Genomic DNA, 26,715 nt, shown 5'->3' with positions numbered 1-26,715 from the left:
TATTAACCCTCAGGGGTCTGAGGTGTTTTTGGGGTCCTTGAGATGTTCTGACATGCCCTGACATTTGTGCTTTTTTCAGTTGCTTATAAACATATTAATGGCAAAGGTATAATTACACTCTATTTAGCACAAACAGGGCTACCATAATATGTGATTAACTAGTATGTGCATGTTTGTATTTTTGAGAGAATAATGTTTATGCATGGTTATTGAAAAAACTAAAAATGAAAGTTTCTGAAATAAGGCCACTGTCAGGGTTGTTGCAGGATGCTGAAGACGAGGACACAGGAACTTCAATGTAGTTGATTTATTTACAAACTAAGCTTCCAGAAACATACAGGAACAAAGGAAAAACTCCAGGAATTCAGTACACACAACCATACATGGACGACGACCAACAAACACTGAGGGAAAACACAGGGTTTAAATGTACTGGGGCTAACGGGACAATTAACAAGACACAGGTGATGGGAATATCTAATTTAACAGGATTAAACCAAAATCACAAAGACAGGGGAAAACAAGATCACAGAACAGAACTCAACACATCAAAACGTGACAGCCACAAAACACATACTAAATATATGTCCACAAGACTTCTGAATAATGCATTTTGTCGCCTAGAGTTTTTTCTTCAAAATGATCTGAAAATCATCCTGCCTTATCATTCACATAAAACAATACATTAATTTAAATTTTGTAAGACACTTTTTGTTTGGAAAGGCAATATGCGAGTGGGCGTCAACGATCCAACACCATCATGCATACAGAGTGGTTCATACCTGAGAAGACAATGGGGCCCACATACATAATGAGCCTTTCATTCAGGTGTGTCACTGAGCCACAGGAAAGAATGCAAGGACTATATATATATATATATATATTGGTTTACAGTTGTTGTTTTTTTTTCCACAAATTGTGCTTGCAAATTGTATAATATCCAAGGTAAACATTTCTAGTAATAGTGCAGTTAATTGTTCCCATACTGTATTTTTAGAAAGTTTTTGAATATATTCTCATATATTATATGTCACTAATAAAACACAATAAAAATAATTTAAAGAGAAGGTTTATATTGACCTTTTAAGATTTTGTTTACATCTATCCTTGTATATATATTTTTTTGCAATTTCATTAAAAAGGTTATACAATTACAACAATAAAAATGTTAACAATATTTCCAGTGTAATCTTTCTTTGTAAAAACTAAAGTATACATTTTATTATACGTATTTCAAAGTTAAGGATTCATTAGTTTGAATATTGCCTACATTGGAACACTATAATAACATCTTAGTTGATTACTTTATTTTTGACAAAACATAATATAGGCTATATATATATATTTAACATGAGCAGAAATTGGCAACATTATAAGCTTATTTGATGTGTGGCAGTAGGCTATTTTAGAGTAAAAACTTTATAATCTATCCGATTTTTGTAGTCGATTTTTCCTCATCTCAGTATAGCAATAGAGTTTGGTAAAAGCTGGTCATACATTCACACACAAAAACATGATTCATATTTAAACAGTCTTTTTGCGTACAGACACTATTGCGATTAGAACAAAGCGAATATGGAACTGACCTATTCCTGGATCCGTTGATCCTCGAAATGAAACTTCCAGCACTTCTGAGGTAAATTTTCCAGGATTATTAAGATAGTATTATTCCTCACAGCGTCGTAAAGTACATTATAGTTCATTTTCGGACGCCTTTGAGAATTGACTACACTGACAGCGAGAAAGCAGAACTCGCATCATGTTTATTTTTCTTTATTTGGCAAAAAGCACAACACTTTGTTTTTATTGTGAGTATACACAAAAACTAGATGTACCGCATGGCGGTACAAAATATGACCGCCGCTCAGGCCTGCACTGGCTTTCCACAAAAATAAATGACGTGGAGCAATTTGGCTGTATTGCGTGTTTATGTATATACCTAAAAAAAGTAGTAGTATGTGCATGTCTGTCTGTGTGTGTGTGTGTGTGTGTGTGTGTGTGTATGTGTGTGTGTTTGTGTATGTGTGTGTCTGTGCGTGTATGTATGCGTGCGTACATGTGTGTGCACGTGTGTGTTTGTGTGTGTGTGTCTGTGCATGTGGATTTGTATGTGTGTGTATGGGTGTGTGTCTGTGCGTGTGGATGTCAGTGTGTGTGCATGCTTGCGTTTGTTTGTATTCCTGCATGTGTGTGTGTGACAGTTAGGGTTGCCAACTTCAGAAAAGGAAAATGCGGGACAATCGTGGTTATTTATAGGAAAATGAGGGACACTCAAAATATTTGTACTGTATCACACAGTGTACGTCATTTCAGTGTCTGCAGTTAAGTTTGTGTTTAAAAGGTTATCAGACATAAACACATTTGTATTGCTTAACCTATTTATGTATTTAATTATAAAAATAATTTTAATGTCATACATGAAAAAAAGTCACATTACAAACAAACCATAGTTAAAAATAACAGCATTTATCTAAAATAGAAAGCTTTTTTAACAATATACACTAGGCTTACAGTTCAAAAGTTTGGGGTTAGTAAGATTATTTTTTGGGGAAAAAAATAAAGAAAGTAATTGCCTACTTTTATTCAGCAAGGATGCATTACATTAACCTGTTAAGCTGCAACCCCACTTTTGAAAAATCCCCAGAAATGACATACCCAAACTGAAACAGATACAGTTCATGAACCCTTTGCACTAAAAGCACAAGTATGATCTCATTTGAAAGCTGACACCTGGTAGTTTATTGTAAATGTAGAATTAATTATTGTCATAATGATTTTTTTTTTTTTAAATAGCTTCAAAGTTTTGTAAAGTTATTAGAATTTTTTTTTTATGAAACATATTAATGAAAATAAAATTGAAGTTGGCACTGGAGCTAAAGCCACATGTCTGACCATGTTATATTTAAAATATGAAGATAATAAGTCTAAAACTCTGTATTTAGTTAAATGTTTTTCAAGATCATGTCATGACTTTATTTTGATTAGGCTACTCTAAAAATGCTACTGATGTTTAGTCGTCTTCTAAGCATCCATTCAGACTTTTGTCTCTATTGTTTTGTGGTGCAAACGAGCCCCATTCAGTCTCAGTCTCCCCCTGCACACATTCACACCTCTCCAGACTGGTTATGGTTCGAAATATGCATTTCTTTTGTCTGCATTATAGTTACTAACGACTGGCTATTCACAGGCTATTATGGGGTTTCAATCCCTAATTTCTTTTATCAAAGTTCTCACTTCACATTTGAAGTGCACTAAATAGTGGTCAAATGCACTAAAACATATCAGTAAGCATTCTTATTTAGAACAAAATTCATAAAAGAATAACCCCTGGTGGCAGGTGCACCTGGGCTAGCTAGCATGTTAGCTTAGCACACCATCAATACACGACCATTTATGAGATTAAAACCATGTTTGTGCTCCAAACTTACTTCATAACGCAATCGAGTGTTTTAAATAATCTTCTCTGATCTAATTTGGCTTCAGATAAAAAAAAAATCAGACAGAAAACATTATTTATAGTTTTATTCACGATGATAAAGTCTATATCGATTAGCATTACATTATAAATATAATCTATTATATGAAAATACCTGGCATGGCTTGAAGAACACAGGCAATTCAAATATCATAGCAAACATGTTTATTGTCTTCACAACATCTTTTATCTGCATATTACAGCAGGATCTCTTGTTAGCTTTGTGTGTAGCAGTGACGTCCTGGAATGTCACATGATCATGGCTCTTCTTCATGTCCCATATATGGATTATTTTTTGTGCATATAGCGCCCTCAGGCTATTGGTATGAATTGAAAACACTGCACATCTCAGTAAAAGCGCTCACAATGATTACATCGACACATTTGGGTATAAATTCAATAAATATTATTCCTGTCTTTAGAAATATGACGTGAATCTATGAGAATATATCAATATTTCTCCAAGTTTGCACATTTTTGAGCTAAAAGCCCTGAAGGACGTTGTTTTGTGTATCGCTGTCATGACGACAGCACGGGAGTTTTTTATGAATGGAAGCGACTGACGCGCATAATTCATATTAAAGGTATCGACTCATTTTTTCATTTCATAACTCCTGACACAAATTAAGACATAACTGTCACTATAAGTTTCTCAGAATACAATAGTGGTCAAATACTGAAACTTGAGTATTATATCTTTTTAACCTGTTAACCTGCACCCCCCACTCAGGGGCTCACAGCTGAAAATGACATACCTGAATTAAAATAAATATAGCTCCTGAGAACAGTGTACCACAGGCACAATTAAGGTCTCTTTGGAAAGAAGACACTTGGCACTCTACTAACAATCAATCAGAGTTGATAATGTTCAAACAAATAAAAAGTTATAAAAGTTGAAGTGCCTCATAAATAATGTGAACTACAAATAATGTTTTATTATTTCATGTACAAATATATAAAAATAGACCTGGAGGAATCCAATTAGGTAATGGATTGAAAGCCACAAGTCTCATCAGTTTATATTTCAAATTTGAGGAAGATATAATGAAAAATGCGGTTCCTGCAAGCTTTTTTCCAAGACTATGTCAGTTCCCTTTCTCCCTCCCCCTGCCTGAGGCACATCCCCAGAAATGACATCCCCAAACTAAAATAATTGTAGTTGTTGAACAATTTGCTCTACATGCACAATTTAGACATATTTTAAAAGAAGACACTTTAGAGTTTATTACCCAAATGTAAAAGTTGAAAAAACTTACACAGACAAAAATTTATAGAATTTAAAGTGTCTTGAAAATAATTTGTACTGCAAGTAACATTTTATTATTTTATGAAAAAATAAATGAAAACAAACCTGGAGGAATCCAGTTCGGTAATTGATTGAAAGCCACAAGTCTCATCAGTTTATATTTCACATTTGAGGAAGATATTATGAAAAATGAGATTTCTGCAATATTTTTTCCAAGACTATGTCCAGGTACCAAGAAGCCTCCTTGGATACCTCAAAAAGCAACCTAATGACCAAATGTTATGAAGGGTACTGCAAGCTATTTTAGTCATCATATACACTGCTCCATGCTTTTTCAATTATAAAATAATCCACACAACCATAAGACTTTATACAAGTGATTTATTTGCACAACAGAACAATAAAAATATAAGTAAAATATTATGAAATATTTAAAAAAATAAATATATAAAAAAATAACTGAATTTCTTTGCAACAGAAAAGGCAAAGAAAATAAATCAACAATGCTGTTGTCTCCGGCAAAATGCTAAGTCCTGTTTAGTTAGTGCTGGTCATGCCAAACAGCGAAGCAGTCAAAATGCTAAGTCCTGTTTAGTCAGTGCTGGTCATGCCATACAGCGAAGCAGTCACGCTTTGGCTGAAAGCACAATGGTGTTGAACAAGTCTTGCAAAAAACAGGAGTTTTTTTGGAACAAATCCTGCACTCACGCCTTCCTTTGGTGCTGTCTGAAGCAAAGTTCCCTGGTAAATGGCGAGTCTCATCTTTGTGGGATGGAGGAGATGAAGGAACATCAGCACGCACCAACACAGTAAGTTCCTCAACAAGACGTTCTCTGAATTGTTTCTGTGTCAGTGGCTTCTGGTTCTTCATACAGGCCATTTGACGTTGGAGTATAAAGGCATTGACTATGGCTATGTCCACGAAGTGGTAGAAGAAGGTACGATACCACTTTCTTGTTTTGTGTGAGACTGAGTAGTAGCCAATGAGTGCATCTGAGACATCCACTCCACCCATGCACCTGAATAGAAATAGAAACGGTCATATTTTAGAATACATTTTCAGAAATGTACTTGATATTCAATATAGATGAAATATAAACAAGTAAAATTGACACTACTGAATATATTTTACAAACCTGTTATATTCTGCAACACAGTCTGGAACAGGTACATCCAAGGTTTCCCACTGTCCATTTCCACCTTTCACTTTCCTCTTCACAACACTCCCTCCGCTGCCTCTGTGAATGGTGGAGCACATCTGTACCTCTCTCGTGTCCTTCCATTCCACAAACAGCAAGTCCCCTTCTCTCAGCCAACGATGTGTGCCACGAGGAGCTTTTTTGAGAAGCTTGTTCATGCCGGTTTTAGGGTAGCCTATCCTGTTGGACCGAATAGTTCCACAAGCCCAGATGTTTTTTTTCAGGAGATCTCTAAACAGAGCTGGACTAGTGTAGAAGTTGTCAACAAACAGTCTGTAGCCTGTTCCCAACATCTTCTCATCAACCAGTGCCATGACAGACTCATAACTCAGTCCTTTGTTCTGTGGAATGGGTGCTGCAGGTGATTTACCCTCATAGACAAAAAAGTCCCATGTGTACGCACACAGCGAGTCAGCAAGGACGAACAGTTTATATCCCCACTTTGTTGGCTTGGCCTTCATATACTGCTTTAGTCCATTCCTAGCTTTTGATGCCACCATCCTCTCGTCAATGGCAATGTTCTGGAAAGGATGGAAAAAGTTCTTACATGCATCTCTCAGCTCCTGATACATCGGTTTGATCTTGCAGAGACGGTCATAGGCAGCTGTTCCTTTTTTGTTGTTGTTTTCGGCATCCACCTTGGGGGGTAAACTTGATGGCTGTTTCATGGGAAAGAATGGAAAGATAATTAGCACCGCATGTCAAGTAAATAATTATGTATAGTTTTTATGTGGCTGGCCATTCAATCAACAATCAAACTGATGGGCAGCCGTTTAGACAGCATTCATACTAAAGGTCGTCCATACAATCAAATTGATGGGCAGTCATTTAGACAGCATTCATACTAAAACTTGTCCATTCAATCAACAATCAAACTGATGGGCAGTCGTTTAGACTGCATTCATACTGATAGTCGCCCATTCAACAATCAATGGCTGGTGATGGCCAGTGATACAGACAGCATTCATATGGATGGTCAGACATAGAACCAACAATCACACTGATGGCCGGCCATCAGACAGGCCATTTGTTTTATAAGGTAAATGCATTGTGGTCTGAAAAGATTATGCTACTTTATTTCTATTTGTATATATTGGACAATTGTATAGGTGTTTAGTTATTTCTGTAATTTTTTCTAGCACAAACACACACACTATATATAATTTTTCCTAGCACAAACACTCTATATATATATATAGTGTGTGTGTGTGCTAGGAAAAATTACAGAAAAAATGTCAAGTCTATTTATATTTATAGGACAATTGTACAGGTGTTTAGTTGTTTCTGTTTTGTTTTTTTTCTAGCACACATACACTAACGTTATATAGATATATAGCCTAGTGTGTGTGTGCTAGGAAAAATGACAGAAACAACTAAACACCTGTACAATTATCCAATATATACAAATATAAATAGATAAATAAATAAATACATATGTAGCATTATCTTTTCAGACCACAATGCATTTACCTTATAAAACAAATGGGAAAACAAACACACACTCACTCTCTCTCTCTCTCACACACACACACACATACACATACACACACACACGTATAATGTGTGCATGTTACATAATGTATATAGCAACTCACCGATATAAAATTGGATCATCTTTTCCGTCCTCAAGCATATCACCCTCGTCGTCGCTGTCTTCACTCTCCTCAATTTCGTCATCGCTGCTTCGAGTGATCTCAAATAAAACATCTTCAGCAGAAAAAAACTTCTTCTGACGATCCATTTGATGAGATAATCCGTCCAGTAAGAAAGACGCGAAAACAGATGTTGACTGGGGAACCGTCTTTTTGCTATGGCTAGTTAGCTGTCAAATGACGGGGGTGTGGTCACAGCCTACGTCGCAGGTTAGCTCCTCAAGCGGAATGGAGAGTGACTGATTCAAATAAATAAATAAACATCTTGTTCGCGAGGAATTTAAACTTCCCGGGTATCGTTGGAATCATGCACTGATTGGCTACATTTTCTATTAGTCATATAATTTCAATTCTTTCATTGGCTTTCGTTGTAAAGACAAAATAATAGTATCAGCATATCATGACGTCAAAAAAACTGACCGCAGTGTTTGGATATTTTGACCTATATATTGCCTATCTTTGTATTTGTGTGTGTGTGTGCGGTCTTAATTTGTTCATTACACTCTAAGCAACACACCCATATAACGTTTGGCTACCGGGAGTCTGTTTTTTATGCATAATTTTATTGCATAACCGACAAGTATGATACTTCACCCTGAAGAAACTCGATGTAAACAAAGGAATAAACATCGATATTACAACGTTATTGTTTCTTTGGACTAAAAATGCTCTATGGGATGTTATTCAGTGGACCCTCACCTTTCCATTCAATCTGGAACTTTTATCAGTGGATGCGTGTGTGGCTCGTTATTACGACACTAATGGTATGTACTCCGTTTTTTATTACGTGTGTTTTGATCTGTACTGCTTACATAAATGCAAGAAATACATTCGTTATAAGCTTTTCATCGTAAAACAGAGCTCTATCATCGATGCTTGAGGCTTAGACCTTTAAAATGATATATAGTTTGCCAAGATTAATGATGTTCTTTCACGTTAAATCCATTCATAAACATTAAACTAGTGGGGAAAAAAAACGCTTCAGTGCGCCGGCGCACTGGCAAAGGTTAACAGGTTAATGATGTATAGTTTGTCAAGGTATAACATTAAATCTGATAGTAACTTTGAACTATATAAATAAAAAAACGCTTCAGTGCGCCCACGCACTGGTGAAGCTTAACAGGTTAATCAAAAGTGACAGTTAAGGTAATGTTACAAAAGCTTTCTATGTACTTTCTAAAAGCTTTAAAACATTAATAATAATCAGAAATGTTTTTTGAGCATATTATTCCCTCAGGTAGATTACATGTTTTCTTGCGTTGCTGGATGTTAGACTCATGAACAATAATCACGTTGTTTGCATTCGCCAAAATTGATTAGCCGAAATCAAAACGTGGACAGTGAAAGGAAATTACCGTTAGCGCGAGACGAGTCCGGCTTGAAGCGGAAGCGACCAGACGGCAGAGGATGTTCGCAAATCAAATAATGATTTGTCTCAAAACAGTGATTTAAAAAAGCTGTGATTGGATGATGACAGGTGTCGGTGATCATTCTCAAGTGTCGTGGTCAGCACGGGACAAATAAATTAGGCCCAAAATACGGGACGTCCCGCCTAAAACAGTTTTGTCCCTTCACTTACTAAGCGAATGCGCATGCGTCGCGTCTGAACGCGTTGTTGTCTTTGGAGCTCCATCGATTGATTTATAATTCTTGATTTCTCTTTAAACTCACTTACAACGAACATTTTCTACTTTTCCTCACCTCATAGTTACAACGCGGACTGTTGAGCAGACGCGTCTCAAGCCTAGTGATCCAACGTCGGATACTCTTATAGGTTACGTCCGTGGATCACGGCTGAACGCGTCTTCTCCGCATTCATTTACAAACAAACATTTTTTCGCCTATCGTGCGTCTACTCTACACCCGTACCACTAAAAAGACGGATTATATCCAAGACTTAAGCCATAAATTAGTATTAATATTGATAGCATCACTGGTAGCGTCGTTGCTAACTTAACGTACTGTCCATCTGTTAAAATGGCGAATATATCAGATGTAAGTAGTCTACCTTTTGGTGCAGGTGAAGACACATTTGAGCTGCACGCGGTGCAGTCCGAGCTGGAAGCTGTTGAGAAACAGATCCACGACCTTTTAGTGAGACAAGCCGAGCTGCTAGACCGGCGTTTAGCTCTTGAAACATCACGCGACGATGCACACAAATCAGAGATTAACGTTACTAACCTGCTGACTCCGACCTCGTCTACTCCGTGCGTTTCCTAACATCGGTCCCGCGCGCCGAGGTCGCGATCAGCCATGGTCTCGTTCACTCCGGCTCCAACATGCCACCACGAAGCCTGGATATTTCCGCAGCGGAAGACGCGAGTCAGGTCTAGACCAAGAAAACTGTCTCCGACCCTCCCGGTTTTCGAGATATCCACACAAAACCGCTTCTCCCCTCTTCGCGAAACAGAACGCGATGCTGTGATCATCGGCGATTCCATCGTTCGACACGTACACGCTACGTTAAATAAAAGTAAGGTGCATAGTCACTGCTTTCCTGGTGCTCGTGTTTCTGAAATCGCCGCTCGCGTTCCCGAGATTCTGAACGAGCGCGTCGGAACTGTGGTCCTGCACTCGGGAGTGAACGACATCAGGCTGCGACAGACAGAGGTTCTGAAGAAAGACTTCAGGAATCTGATCGATACGGTACGCAGCACATCGCCTGATATAACGATCATTGTGTCAGGACCGCTTCCCACATACCGACTAGGTCATGAAAAGTTTAGTAGATTATTCGCGCTAAATGAATGGTTAATGTCATGGTGCAGTGAGCAGAAACTGCTCTTTGTAAATAATTGGAATCTGTTTTGGGAGCGTCCTAGGCTTTACCGTGCTGATGGCTTACACCCAAACAGATTCGGATCGGATCTTCTGTCAGATAACATCTCCAAAATGTTAAATACCTTTTGACTAGTAACCAAAAGTCCAAATCATAGTCTCTGCTGCACCAATTTAACTGATATAAATAGTGTTGAACATTGCATAGAAACTGTGTCTATTCCTCGTTTAGTGAGATCAAATAATAAATCTACTGCAGGATCTAGAAAAAATCTAATTGTTATTAAACCAGAGAATGTTGCTATTAGTAATCAAAAACAATTTCTAAAGCTAGGTCTTCTAAACATTAGATCACTCACACCTAAGGCAGTTATTGTAAATGAAATAGTCACAGATAATAGCTTCGATGTACTTTGCCTTACTGAAACCTGGCTTAAACCAAATGATTATTTCGGTCTAAATGAGTCTACTCCATCAGGATACTCCTATAAGCACGAACCCCGTCTGATTGGTCGTGGCGGCGGTGTTGCAACAATCTATAGAGATATTCTCAATGTTACTCAGAAAACGGGCTATAAGTTTATTTCGTTTGAAGTACTTGTACTAAATGTTACGCTCTTAGATGTTAGAAAAACATCCCTATTATCTCTAGCCTTGGCTACCGTATATAGACCGCCTGGGCCTTACGCTGATTTCCTAAAAGAGTTTGCAGATTTTCTCTCAAACCTATTAGTTAATTTCGATAAAGCATTAATTGTTGGAGACTTTAATATCCACATAGATAATTCAAATGATGCGCTAGGGGCTGCGTTCACAGATTTATTAAACTCATTTGGGGTCAAGCAAAACGTTACCGGACCAACTCATCGTTTTAATCATACACTCGATTTAATTATATCACATGGAACCGATCCAACCGATATAGATATCATTCCACAAAGTGACGATGTCACTGACCATTACATGGTAACTTGCATATTACGTACCCCTGTAATATATCATGCTGCGCCGCGTTATCGATTAGGTAGAACAATCCTTCCATCCACCATAGATAATTTTTCAAATAGCTTATCTGATCTGTCTCAGATGCTCAGTGAACCCAAACAAACAGATGAACTAGAGGAACTAACCAGCACTATGAGCACCATTCTCTCTGGAAAATTGGATATTGTTGCACCCATTAGACTAAAAAAGGTCAGAGAGAAAAGTAAAGCACCATGGTACAACAATACTACGCATGTTCTAAAGAGAGAAACCCGTAATTTAGAGCGTAAATGGAAAAAAACTAACTTAGAGGTCTTTAGAATCGCGTGGAAAGACAGTATGTCACGTTATAAAAAGGCCCTAAAAGAGGCCAGAGCTGAGCATCTCCGCAAACTAATAGAAAACAACCATAACAATCCTAGGTTCTTATTTAACACCGTGGCTAGACTAACAAATAAACAGATGTCTCCTGAACAAAATATTCCGTTAGAGTTTAGTAGTAATGATTTCATGAAGTTCTTCACTGAGAAAATAGAAAACATCAGAACCACAATTGTAAACGTTCAATCCTCAATCGCGCCTTATAACTCAGCCTCAACTATCACCCCGCAAGAACAATTACAGTGCTTTACAACTATAGAACAAAAAGAGTTCAATAAACTTATCACTTCATCTAAAACAACAACATGTTTACTAGATCCTATACCAACTAAACTATTGAAAGAAGTGTTACCTGTAGTGGAAGAGCCTCTCCTCAATATTATTAACTCGTCTTTATCATTAGGTTATGTTCCAAGAACATTTAAACTGGCAGTTATAAAACCTCTCGTTAAGAAACCACAATTAGATCCACATAATCTAGCAAATTATAGACCCATTTCAAATCTACCTTTTATGTCTAAAATACTAGAAAAAGTTGTGTCCGCTCAACTGGGCTCTTTCTTGCAAGAAAATGACATCTATGAAAAGTTTCAGTCTGGGTTCAGGCCGCATCATAGCACTGAAACTGCGCTCGTTAAAATCACAAATGATTTACTTTTAGCTTCTGACCAAGGCTATATCTCAATACTAGTTTTACTTGATCTTAGTGCTGCGTTTGATACTATAGATCATACAATACTCTTAGATCGACTACAAAATTATACTGGTGTTCAAGGACAAGCATTAAGCTGGTTTAGATCGTATTTATCTGACCGCTACCATTTTGTTTATTTAAATGGAGAAAAATCGATCATAACTCCAGTAAACTATGGAGTGCCGCAGGGATCTGTGTTAGGCCCTCTATTATTCTCAATATATATGCTGCCACTTGGAAATATTATAAGGAAACATGGAATTAGTTTCCATTGTTATGCTGATGACACTCAAATCTATATTTCATCACGGCCAGATGAAAACGCTAAATTATCCAAATTGACAGAGTGTGTTAAAGATATAAAAGATTGGATGACGCGCAATTTTCTTTTATTAAATCTTTTATTAAATCCAGATAAGACAGAGGTAATACTTATCGGTTCTAAAAACCACCCACAAAACCTCTCACAATACAACTTTAACATAGTAGGATGTCCTGTTACTTCATCCTCTACAGTAAAAGACCTGGGTGTTATACTTGACTGCAACCTGTCTTTTGAAAATCATATTTCATATGTTACAAAAACAGCCTTTTTCCACCTTAGAAACATTGCTAAGCTACGTAATATGCTATCAGTTTCTGACGCAGAAAAGTTAGTTCATGCATTCATGACCTCGAGACTAGATTACTGTAATGCTTTATTAGCTGGTTGTCCTGCATCCTCAATAAACAAGCTACAGTTAGTCCAAAATGCCGCCGCTAGAGTTCTAACTAGATCAAGAAAATATGATCATATAACACCAATTTTATCATCACTACATTGGTTACCTATAAAGTCCCGTATTAATTACAAGGTATTGCTACTGACTTATAAAGCCCTAAACGGCTTAGCTCCAGTCTATTTAACGGATCTTCTATCGCCCTATAATCCATTGCGCTCTTTAAGGTCAGTAAATTCGAGGCTTTTGGTCATACCTAGGATATCCAGATCCACCAAAGGAGGGAGAGCATTTTCACATTTAGCTCCAAAACTCTGGAATAGTCTTCCGGATACTGTTCGTTGCTCAGACTCGCTCTCCCAGTTTAAAACTAGATTAAAGACGCATCTCTTCAGCCAGGCATTCATATAATACTTTTAATCTTACAGTTAAATCCGGTCTCTAGTTCATAAACGCCAGAGGAGAACTGGCCCCCGACTGAGCCCGGGTTCTCCCAAGGTTTTTTTTTTCTCCATTAGGTCACCTGATGGAGTTTTTCGGTTCCTTGCCACTGTTGCCTTTGGCTTGCTCAGTTGGGGATATTTGGATATTTAATTTAACTAATCAATCAACGATACTATTGATCAGCATTACCAAACATGGACGTTCCATTAGAAACAAACATTGATGTATTGTTTTAATTTATTACTGTGAAGCTGCTTTGATACAACCTATGTTGTGAAAAGCGCTATATAAATAAACTTGACTTGACTTGACTTGACTTAATTCGGGACAGTTGGCAACCTTAGTGACAGTATCATCCTAAACCAGCAACCCTTCGCTCAACACCACCATCTACAGGCCGATGAGTGTACAGTCACTAAATGTGCACATAAATGAATTTATTTTATACCCCCCCCATGGATGAAATTCTACGAAACTTAGCATACCCCCAGAGGATGTCAAGTTAATCATACACATGAAATATGGTGCAGTTCTGAACATCTCAACTGAAGATAGGGGCGATTAAAGCAGAATAATATTGCATTTTCATTTTTTATGGGAGGGGCGCAAATCACAAATGAGTGATTATGGGCTAGGTTGATGTGGGCCCTTAAGACCAACATACCATAAAAAATTCTTCATCCTCGGTGCCACGGTTCAGGTATTTATTTTGGAAAAACTGCATTTTTTGGGTTTGGGGGGGCCCAGCGCGGGGGGGGGAGTGGCCCCCGGGGACCAAACGAAATTTTTCCGTAAAAGTCTAGTGGGGCTACATGCCCACCAAATTTCATGTTCCCCGGTGTTTCGGTGTCCCTGGTATCGTTGACGGAAAATTCAGTAGATGACGGGAAAAAAGCCAAAAAAAACCTTTGACAATCACTATATGACCGCTTTCGCTAGCTATGCTAGCGGCGGTCATAATAATACACACTTAACAGGATCGATTGATGTATGAAACGTGTATGTAAGATCAAAGTCAACAGAGTATTTAGAGTCTCTTTTGCACTGATAAGGAAAAACGCGAGCTGGTATCGCCGGCGATACCGCTGACCCCAGGGGGTTAAGGTCTATTTAGCGGCTATCGCTGCATGTCATGTGGGGTTCAACAGTGCTACGGTGGGGCAACATCCCCTTATTCGTAGATTTATGAAGGGTGCTGTAACAATCAAGCTTTTAACCCCCTGGGGTCGGCTATCGCGCCGGCGTGATAGGCTCGTTTTTTTCCGTATGAGTGCAAAAAAAAAAAAAAAAAAAAATTTTTTTTATCTTATATGCTTGTGTTATACATCAATCGATCCTGTTTAGTGTGTATTTTTTTTGTGTATGCTCATAATAAAAACAAAGTGTTGTGCTTTTCGCCAAATAAAGAAAAATAAACATGATGCGAGTTCTGCCTACTCTCCGTCAGTGAAGTCAATTCTGAAACGCGTCCGAAAATGAACTGTAACTCAGCGAATACTCAGTCAAACAGGCATACAGTCACACAGGCATGAAGCTTGAATTATCTTCTTTCAAATGAAGTAATTTTTATAAAAAACAAATATTCACAGTTTATATAATATGTATGTAAAGAGAGAGATGTCAGTCGTTCTCATCTCAGCTAATTAAGTTTTAATGTGACTCCGCCTACGGAGACCGCGCTATTCAAACGCAAATGTGAGGCGATCCATACAAACCTGTGAAACGCCCACATCCGCTGGATAAGGCCGGTGAAACACTGGATGCGTGGCGTAAGCGTCTCAGCTGCGTGGCGTGTCCGTTTTTATTTCGGCTCCCATGTTAACAGTTTAGAGTTTGCACACTGCCTGTGTGAGACACGCGTCTCAGGCGCGGCACGAGCCGCGTGGAAAACGCGTGCATTCTAGAAATAGAACCGACGCCTATTTTTCACGCGACACGCAAGCGTCTTGGAAGCGTTTCCATGCAAAATTTAATAGGACAATCTGTTTATTTGTCATTTTGACACGAATACATATTAATAAATGTCCTTTTGATGTTTAAAAGTGTCTAGGTTTTGACATAAATGCAAATATAAATGTAATTTTACAAAATATGATCGATTTTCAAATACTGCTGTATTGAATGAACAGCTTTTAGCAAACTCTATTGCTATACTGAGATGAGGAATATATACTGTATGTGTTTTGTCAAAAATAAAGTCATCAACTAACTAATGAATCCTTTACTTTGAAATACGTATGATAAAATGTATACTTTAGTTTTGAAAGACGTTGACTAGTTTTGAAAAGATTATAAAGTATGTATGTGCATGCATATATATATGTGTGTGTGTATATATGAAGAGTTCAGATGCAAAAGCCTCTAAATGCCATCTGAAATTTTCTCCTAGAATGATCATTTTTATGAAGCTTGTATATTTAAGTTAGCTATAGGTGACACACCTGAATGAATGGCTCATTAAGTATGCAGGGACGTAGTCTCACCAGGTGTGAACTACTAAATATGCATGATGCTGTTGGAGCGTTTACGCCCCATCCGCATATTGGCTTTCCAAACTAAAAGTGTTTCACAAAACTAAAATCAATGTATCGTTTTATGTGAATGATTAGGCAGGATGATTTTCATATCATTTTGAAGAGAAAACACTAGGCGATGACATCCATTAGTCAAAAGTCTTATTTACACATATTTAGTATGTGTTTTGTGGCATTATTTCAGAAACTTTAATTTTTTGTTTTTTCGATAACCATGCATAAACATTATTCTCTCAAAAATGAAAACATGTACATACATGTGGCTCACATATTATGGAAGTCCTGTTTGTGCTATATAGAGTGAATTTACACCTTTGCCATTAATATGTTTATAAGCAACTGAAAAAAGCACAAATGTCAGGGCATGTCAGAACATTCCAAAAACACCCCAGACCCCAGAGGGTTAACTTAGGCTGTGTTAACTAAAACACACAAGGGGTTCTTTTGAAAGATTGACCAGATTAACAACAACAAACTATAACATTGACAAACAGTATCTTCGGTCTACCAGCATCAATGGAAAACAAGCACCAAACAATAAACCAGTATTTGCTCACAGTACAGCGCTTTATATTTTCACACATTAAATGACCCACACAACCCCAAAGCATTTCAATGTCCTTTTTTTCAGTCCCGAAAACACCCTAAAAGTCCAAACTAAACGAAAGATATCCTGTCCTTTACCAGAACGCCCGCGAGAGTGTGTATAATAATCCAAGGCCGATGCCGGCAAATTGTCCCATGACGTAGCAAACAAATAATCCACACACAAAAGGAAAAAATACGATCGTTGGCTTGCGGTTATACCACGCAAATAGGAGAAAGAACAAAACCAATCGATCTCACCAACTCCGGTGAATAAGTCCAGCCAGCCGTCTGTAAAGACTATTTTGACGCGTCCTCAGTTTGGTAACGCGCTCGTTTTCCCCACACTACAAGCGGCGTTTAGCTTATATGCAGTCTGTTTTCCCAGTAGTGATGCTTTCTTTCTATTTACCACTCAAGAGAAACAGTTTACAATAACTAGTAGCTGCAGCAACTGAGTACTGGCGCGCTCATTCTGGTCTCACACATTCTCGTCACTCTCTTCAGACCAGATAAGTTTGGGTGCGCGGTGATAGGCGTATCAGCCAACAGTGTCCTTATACAAAACACCCATGTCTATACCATAAAAATGAAATAAAGATGATAAATAAGTACATATACATATCACTCAGATATTATATGAAACCTACAGACATATATGCAATCATTTAAATACTTAAACTCCTTGATGAATTTTAAGTAATGGTACCTAAATTAATGTGGCAGTGTCACAGTGCGCGCCGCTCTCTTCCAGTCCCCAGGGCCCAGTTTTTCAAAAGTAATCCAGTGGGATTTCGGATCACGGATTGGATCAAATCTTGGAAATGGGTTTTTCAAAAGCAAAAGAGGGATTCTGAACTAAGATCAGATCATGTAATCCGATCTTAAATTTGATCTGGATCAAACCTGCCCTTTGGGTTTTTCAGAACTTTGAACTCGGTTTGGGATCTATTTGATCCAAAAAAACAGGATTATCCTGATCCCATCAGAAGGGTGGATTCAGTTGTGATTTTTCGAACCAAATAAAACCAGAGAGGTTTTTTTTTTAAGTGAATGATCACAAAATCAATGTTTACTGATGATATATACATTTCTTCATATTTGAAGCATACAGATGTGGCCTTTAAAAATGCGCGTCTCAGAGAGAAGAATGCCGCGAGCACTTCCGAAATTCTGCGGGATCCTGCAGAAGGGGGATTAGGTGTTGGACGCAGGAAATACTAAAACCTGTAGATGGCAGTCGTGTTTCATGTGGCCACACTGACGACAATACTGTATGTGTGCTCGACATCATGCTGAGCATACTGTATATGATATTGAAGTAACATGACAGGGATTCTCGGTGCTTTGGCAGTACTTTGATGTCATACACATGCACGTTTTTTGGCAAGCGTTTGGTTGGCGAAGTTTTCTTTTGGCAGTTACATAAACAGTCACATATTCTTCATAAAAATCCGACTCAAACGCGCATCATTTGTCTTTTTTTTTTTTCTTCTGTGTACTTACAGTAGAAGAGACTTGATGTATGATAACTGAGTAACATAATAATTCGCAAAGACCTTTGAAGAGACCGAAAGCATTTGCGCAATATCATTATCTAATTTTACATTTAGTTCCTTTTTGCATCTGAACGTTTTAAATGGCTTTAACATGGTTGTAATGCGCTTTTCTGCATTACTATACAGTACTTTTTATATTATCATGTTTCCCTTTACATGGTATGAAACACATAAGCGTCGTTTTCGGTGGGGACGGAGATTTCGGTACGCGTACCCACCAGATCTCGTCATGGGTCATTGTGTACCCACCACTTTTAACTTCTGTCCATAATAATTTGACTTTGTTCGATTTTTTTTAACCGTTTTCAGTGGTTATGAGGAGCAATATGAGAGAGAAATTTGGTAATCATTGTCTGATCCAACAAAAAAACATTATAATATTCATTTTATTTTATTTTTCGTGTTCGCATTTATGAGGGAAAAAACAACGTGTCAGTTCTCGGGTTACGGACGAGCGCTCTGAAAGCGCCACTAAAAGACTGCTTTAAAACTTTCACAGAGACCTCAAACAGAACAGCTGCCTTTCTTTAAATTGAATTTCGTTTTGTATTAATTATATCTTAAATTTAATCAATGTTTCATGAACCAATTGCCTTGATTTATACGAAGTATATAGCAGACAATCACGACATTGGAGGCGTCGGCGTGTGAACTGGAGTTCGTCTCATAAATGAACCGAAACTCAGCGTATAATGCACATTCACATTCACAGCGTATTTAGACACATTTAGACTCATTCATAATCATTACTTTTACCGGTTCTTTGTGGCAAGCTTTATGCGTGCGGTCGTGCGCTTGATTGTGGCTATATTACGTAAACGCTCATTATCCTGTAGGCTAAAGTATTAAATTAATATAAAGGGGAGATTTGTCCATGAATGACTTAAATGAACAACTAAAACTTTTAGTTGGAAGCAGCCCTTACTCCACATATTTTTGAACCAGGCAACAGGACATCTGGGTTAGCGAGCGACCCTGCGGAATATTCAGAAATGCGCTCTCCACTCACGAGCTCTGATCGGAACAAACCCGAACCACACTGTAGGTAGATAGATACAACCCAATAATTCCAGAAAAGTTGGGACGTTTTGAGAAATGGAATCTGTGTGAAATCAAGAATCTGTGATTGGTTCATTATTTTTAACCTTTATTTAAATTACAAAAGTACTAAAGATTCCAATGTTTTCACAGACCAACTTAAATGTACTTTGTATATATATATATATATATATATATATATATATATATATATATATACACACACACACACACACACACACATTTTTAATTTTATGGCTGCAACACACTCCAAAAACGTTAGGACAGAGTCATAATAAAAGTGAAATGATGAAAGAATATCCCAGTTAAAAGGTCTTAAAACTGTCCATAATAAGCTGGTGAATTGGTAATAGGTGATTGGATGTAAAATGTGCATCTTTGACAGGAAAGCTGGATCATGGCTTATTACTTTGTGCTGAATTTCATGAGAGAATTGTCAGACAAATAAAAAAAAATCACATTTCTCAATGCAAAATTGCAAATAATTTAAGAGTTTCACCATCTACCATTCATAATATTGTGAGAATATTCAGGGAATCCAGAGAAAAATCAATCCGTGTAGGGCAAGACAGGAAACCTCTGTTGAATGTATGTGACCTTTGACCCCTCAGACAGCACTGCATGAGAAACAGTCATGCTGCTGTGTTAAATATATTTATAATGGCAGTGAATGGGGACACCCCTGAGTTTGAAGCTCAAAAAAGTGCATCCATCATAAACGTACTCCAAAAGCTCCGGGGGAACTTAATTGATGGGTTTGTGCAAGACAAATATCCATAATTAAACGGACAAAATGGTTACACGATTTGACTTGCTTCTTAAAGGAGAACTCCGGTCAATTTTAACATTGAGCTCAGTTTTTTGTAAATTTGGAGTGCTGTCAATACAGAGAACAACGACAAAAATCGGTGTTGCCTACACCGTGTTATCCTCTTTTTAAAATTTGCACCCTGTTGACTTCAATGGGGCAAGTTTTAAACCTGCTTTTAGCCTCTTAACATCCTTGATGTGTCATTACAAGTGCACAGCTAATGTGAGTGATTCCTTCAGAGTGAACACGAGTGAATCTGACTGCAGTAGATGTGAAAGATATGGATAAAAATGATGTTATTTAAGCCAGCGCAAATACCTGTTTACATCCTGTTTTCAGTTGAAGTCCAAAGTAGTCGATTGTCGAGTTCACGCGCGTGATCATAGGTACTAAACCAATGCGCGTGAACTCGACAATCGACTACTTTGGACTTCAACCGAAAACAGGATGTAAACAGGTATTTGCGCTGGCTTAAATAACATCACTTTTATTCATATCTTTCACATCTACTGCAGTCAGATTCACTCGTGTTCACTCTGAAGGAATCACTCACATGACCTGTGCACTTGTAATGACACATCAAGGATGTTAAGAGGCTAAAAGCAGGTTTAAAACTTGCCCCATTGAAGTCAACAGGGTGCAAATTTTAAAAAGAGGATAACACGGTGTAGGCAACACCGATTTTTGTCGTTGTTCTCTGTATTGACAGCACTCCAAATTTACAAAAAAATTTGCTCAATGTTAAAATTGACCGGAGTTCTCCTTTAAGTGTAACTTACACAATGTACGCTACATCCTACATTATACATTGCGACAGTTAAGTTATAGACACAAGTGGGATGGGGCATTCCCTGCCATTATAAAGCTTGGGCTGAAGCCAGGATATTTTATTTTAATGTAACTCTGAATGTATTTGTCTGAAAGAAGAAAGTCATATACACTTAGGATGGCTTGAGGGTGAGTAAATCAGAGGGTACTTTTCACTTTTGGGTGAACTATCCCTTTAAAGAGAATTAACAAATTACATATTCTTGATTTCACGGCATATTACAAAACATCCAAACTTTTGGAAGTCACCTGAAGTTTTGGTGACCACTCACTTGCACTGAAATTACCTTAAATAACTGTTTTCCTAAACATGTTCATTTAAATCCAACAGAATAAAGAAAATCAGATGTCTTGGATGATATTGTCACGGTTGTGTGAATGCAAAAAGGTGTGAGGACTCAAGTGCAGGATAATTGATATTTATTATAAAAGAAATACTAAACATAAAACAAAACCCACGAGGGGGAAAACATAACTTAATAAATACAAAACCAAAACAGAACATAAACTTGCATGGGGATCACGGGGAACAGGAAACATTAGACAACGAACCGACACAGACTGCAAACAAGAGGGGACTTATAAAGGGAACAAATCAAGAGGGAACAGGTGGAAGAACTCAAACAATAATCAGATAACAAGGGGGAGGGATCAGACAATGACATGAGCACATCATGGCCCAAAATAACAAAACACCCATGTGTAGCACAAGACAGGACAGGCATGTGACAGATATGGGAAAGTAAATTGTGAGAGAATTTTCATTTTTGGTTCAACTATTTCCTAAGGTTAAAAAAGTAGGGTTTTTTTCTCAGAAGAAGTCTGGCTCAACTGGTGCAATCAATGTTTTGTCAAATCATTACTCTTAGACACCTACCTTGCACATCATTCTCCACCTCCTCCAACTGAGCAGGTTTGCGGACTGGCATCTCTGAGGAGTAAGGAGAGTAGAGTAAGGGGGTGGCCAAGTAGACATATTCTGACATGAAAACAATTTCCATCCAATTGGCTTCCTCCAGTTTGTGATACTTGTACTTAATATATATATATATATATATATATATATATATATATATACACACGTTTTGATGGAAGCTTATTTCCGCCATGGAATAAAAAAAATTACTATAAAAAAGGTAATTTTTATATCACGCAATTCTGAGAAAAAAGTCAGAATTTAGAGTAAAAGTCAGAATTGCGTGATAAAAACTTGCGATTGCAAGACAAAAAAGTCAGAATTGCGAGTTTATTTCTCACAATTCTGCCATCTTACAGTTATGAGAAAAATGTCAGAATTATGAGATGCAAACTTGCAACTGACAGAGAAAAAAGACAAATAGTAAAAAGATAAATACTCGCAATGACCTTTTTATTATTTTTATGTATAACATGCTAGCAGTACAAAGGCCTCTACCACGTGCACGTTAGCTTTAGTAATGCATGTTACTTTAGGCAAACATGTCGAACGCAACTGTTAAAGCTTTAATACTCGCCATACACATCAGAATTATATTTAGATGGTATTTTGCGATTTTTTCGCTTACTTCTTTTAGTGCTTTGGCTTGCCATTGCTGTCACAGTTACAGCGCTGCTGTCTGCCTCCAGGTGCTCGCACGCTTCTTGCTGCGTGTGCTCTGTCAAATGGTTCTGTTCGTCATCCTCATCAGCAACCATTGGTTCCACTTTAATCACAGAGGCCTGACGCTCCCCCCTAAACACAACGTGGAGCTCAGGTGGATCTTGTACATCTTTGCAGTTGTCAAATGATGTAACTAATGTCAGAGTGGGTGCTGTTCCATATATTTGAACTTTGTTTAAAATTCGCAAAATATTTACACCCCCCTTCATGTTCTATTCTGTTCGGTTTGCTATGCAGTTCGTGTAGGTGACCGGATGGTGGCATGGCTTGATTTTCTTGCCTTTTCTTGTAACAGTTACTTCGTACGCAAGATTTAAAAAACGTGGCTGAATGAATAAAACAGTATTTTACACAAAACATTTATTGTCTTCACTATTTTAGATTATCTACTATTTTGTTAAAAAAGAAGTTAAAAACCATGTATTTTCTGGCATATGTTATCTATTTAAAGTTAATTTGTCACCAATAAAATATTTAAAAAACGTAACCTCTTATGTCTATTTAAAATTATAAATGTTCACAGTTAGTATGGTGTGAAAGTTAATTGGCAGATTTTCTGACAGAAAAAAGAATCAGGCAACCTCTAGTGCCACCCATAACAAAGATTATAATCTTTTCATTTTAAAATGTTTAATTATACCACTACCTTGATATAAAAACTAGTTAACGCTATTGAGAGGTTTCCAAAAGTCGTAGAAACAGTGTCGTGCATTTATTATTAATACACCCGATACTGAAAACCCCGGAAATGTGAAAATGGTAACTTAAGAGTCCGCATTTTCGCGGCTAAATACAGGGTCACGAGGTCAAGAAGTCATCAGTGTTGAGGTTGAGGCTTGGTTGTTTTTATTACTGCTTGTTAAAAAAGAAAAAGCAAAAAAGAACATGAATGTAACGACAGAGCTTTTACTTCTGCTCATCGATAAGCCAACTAAGAGGACTACTGCACGACTCGTAAAATGGCTTCAGAAAAAGAGACTTCTAGCAAGGAAGATGTTGTGTCGGATATGTGGTCGTCGCATGAAGATGAAAAGACGACATGATACATCCAAGCGGCAACATTCTGATCTGAAAAATGAAGCCTACCCGGAAGTGCGAAAAACTGCAATACATCGAAAATCCGCTAGGGGCAGGTCCCAAAAGGGAGCAAATTTCCACAGCCCCCATGTTAAAATGTCCGTTTTCACAGCATAAATTCATGTTTTTACAGTTTGGTCCCATGGACTTTTATTGTATTTTTCGATAGGTTCCGAGTGCCTGACAACTGTGAGGGGGGTGAATTTTTTTCGAACTCGTTAGTTTAGATAGTATTTAGATATAAAATGTATGCCAAATAAGGGCGTGGTTAACTTTGATTGACAGCTTGATTGACAGCTGATAACAAGCATAGGCTGCGCCAAGTGGAATTCCTGAAATTTGACGTCTCGGCCATGATCTGACACGGACACAACACATCATACCACCTCTGTATCCTTTCTGAACATTTGTATTGAAATAACGTACATAAAATGGGTTGCTCTGCTATAAACTGCACTAACCGACACTGTAGGAGGACTTCGCTCCAGTTTTTCCGGTAAGTGACATTCCAATACTATTTCACGTAACGTTAGTTAGCACTATTTAGCATAAATTTTTCTGGGCAGTGGCCATATAACTTACTGTAAAAAATAGGCAGTGGCACTGCAACAGTTAGAATTAAATCGCCTCAGATAAGTTAGCTTTCGAGGTACTTTACCCATAGACATAATAAATGCCGAGGAGAAAGGCCGCGAAATTTAAAAATACTACTGTTATTGTGTCACGAAATGTAGTTTTAAGAGTTTTTCAGTCGACAATGTAGTTGTTTAAAGCTGAAATCTGTGGTTTATTTATAAAGATAGCGCCTATTTAAAAATGTTATCTGACGGTTTCGGAGTTGTGAGATCCAGCGATCACCGGGCGCTCAGCGCTCCTGTACCCCGCCGAGAACAGCCTTACATCGGCTAGCGCATCTGACGTTTGCCGGTGATCCCTTGGATCTCACAAATCCGAAAACGTCAGATCAAAATTTTAAATAGACGCTATCTGTATAAACAAACAACATATTTGAGATTAAAAGAACTACATTCTCGACTGAAAAACTCTTAAAACTACATTTCGTGACACAATAACAGTAACTGCTAGTATTTTTAAATTTCGCGGCCTTTCTCCTCTGCTATTGACGCAACTTGAGATTATAGCAGCGGGATTTAGCATTCTACATAAAGCTACCACTTAATAACCTTTACAGTCTATGATAATAACACAAAAACAGCTCTCTGCATCAAAGTACTGTCGGCAGTGGCCTTTGACTCTCCTGAAGAACACCCAACATCCTTTTTTTTTTGTGAATAGCTCTGTGGCAATACTTAATTCGTTGTCAATTTATACAGTCTATGGTTGTCACATTTAAAAAGATTGTTGTCAATGGCTAGCTGAGGTAAAATTGTGAACCGCTTTGCACTGCACCATTTGACTGTATACTTTGAACACGGAGTTGTGATTACGAGCGACAGCTAATAGTTAACATGTGTTAGTTATAACCCTATGGTTATAACTGACGTTTGAAACACTGTAAATGCGTCTGCCAAATTAATAAATGTGACATAAAAATAGACTGATATGTCCCACATTGGATTTTTAATATATTTTGAGCATTAACACTTTTCTTGCCTGTGTCAAGTTTCCCTGTAGGTGATCCAGACAGGATGAACCAATGGGTGCTGAACATGAGGAGAGGGAACTGGACTCCTAACTACAATTCTCGTCTGTGCAGTCGGCATTTCGAGAGGCATTACTTCAGCACTGATTCCAGGGTATTTTGACATTTTTTTGTGCACAGACATGGTTAACTGTAACATTGTGTTGTGTGACAAAATTGTACATTTCAGACATTTTGGAGTGCCCTTTTATTGTGAGCAGTCCAGTAATTATGTTTTTATCTGCATCATTTAATCATTTTAATATGTCACACATGTAAAATAGTGGGATTATGCCTTTAAAGTCATTTTGCCTGCAAAGTAGTTGGATTATGTTTTTGGTTGGATACATATTGCATAATTAAACAATATGGAATCAGTGACTATTGTTTGACCAGACATTGGTCTAACTGTTGTATAATAGGCTGTGGATTGTTATGAGCTGTCATTATTTCATTGAAAACACAAAAATACAAGAAATGTTTTTTCTACAGAACTTTAAGTACACGATATATACACTGCTAAATCACAGTCATTTACTCTGCAATAATGCTATGTTTTTATTTATTTTTTATTTTCATTTCTATCAGGGAAGAACCTGTCTGAAGGACACCGCTGTGCCTACCATTTTCTCGTTCTCCGCAGAAGAACAGCCAGAAGGAGACTGGGTAAGTGCTTACGAGGAGGTAAGTCTTGCTTGTGTTGAAAATAGCAGTGGCATAGTGGAAGGTGTAAGTAGTGATGAAGGGGTAGACAGTTGTTTTGCTGCCGATCAGAGCAATGTCATGATGGAAGATACATCTGAACAGGATTTTGCTGTTCAGGATGTCGTTCAGGATGTCATTGCTCTGACAGCAAATGTGTGTGGCAGTGACAGGCAGGCAACAGACCACTCTTACTCCTCTCTCGGTGATCACCAGTACATGTCTCCTAGAACGCTAAAAAGAAAGGCCTCTGCTGCACAACAACACCTAGGTGCAGCTCGTAAGAAACTGAGGTTGAAAGCCCAGCAGACAAGGAGACTGAAGGCAAGAGTTTCTTCTTTGAAGAGCACGCTAACTGTGCTTCAGAAGAAACTTCTTATTTCAACAGACTGTGCCTCCCTCCTTGGCAGTCTTGAAGATGTTCCTAGAGAGATCTTTGGAAGATTACAGATGAAGAAAAAGTCAGTGTTTTCTGAAAGCATGAAGCAATTTGCCACAACACTGCACTTTTACTCTGCCAAGGCTTATGATTACGTCAGGGAGAAGATGCACTTAGCTTTGCCGCATCCTCAAACCATCAGGAACTGGTACAGTAGCATCTCTGCAGATCCTGGATTCACTGTTGCTTCATTCACAGCTCTAAGAAGCCATGTTGTTGAGCAGAAGAAAGCAGGGAAAGACACAGTTTGCGCGTTGATGATGGATGA

The 26,715-nt window shown here is 37.8% G+C and overlaps 1 protein-coding gene across 1 annotated transcript; it reads right to left on the bottom strand.

Annotated features, from left to right (window-relative positions):
• Positions 1-741: 741 nt before the first annotated feature.
• LOC307166435 (piggyBac transposable element-derived protein 4-like) lies at positions 742-7,644 on the bottom strand (the record flags this gene model as incomplete). The annotated part of the gene is made up of 4 exons (XM_079884795.1): positions 7,516-7,644; positions 5,858-6,579; positions 5,430-5,740; positions 742-782 (listed from the first exon to the last, which is right to left on the bottom strand). The coding sequence occupies exons 2-4, from the start codon at positions 6,490-6,492 to the stop codon at positions 742-744; spliced, it is 987 nt and encodes a 328-aa protein (XP_079740921.1). The 5' UTR covers positions 6,493-6,579; positions 7,516-7,644.
• Between the last annotated feature and the right edge of the window lie 19,071 nt (positions 7,645-26,715).

Source organism: Squalius cephalus (assembly GCF_949319135.1).
Source record: "Squalius cephalus genome assembly, chromosome: 1".
In the NCBI taxonomy this organism is placed as follows: Eukaryota; Metazoa; Chordata; class Actinopteri; order Cypriniformes; family Leuciscidae; genus Squalius; species Squalius cephalus.
This window is presented reverse-complemented; position numbering and strand designations above follow the sequence as displayed.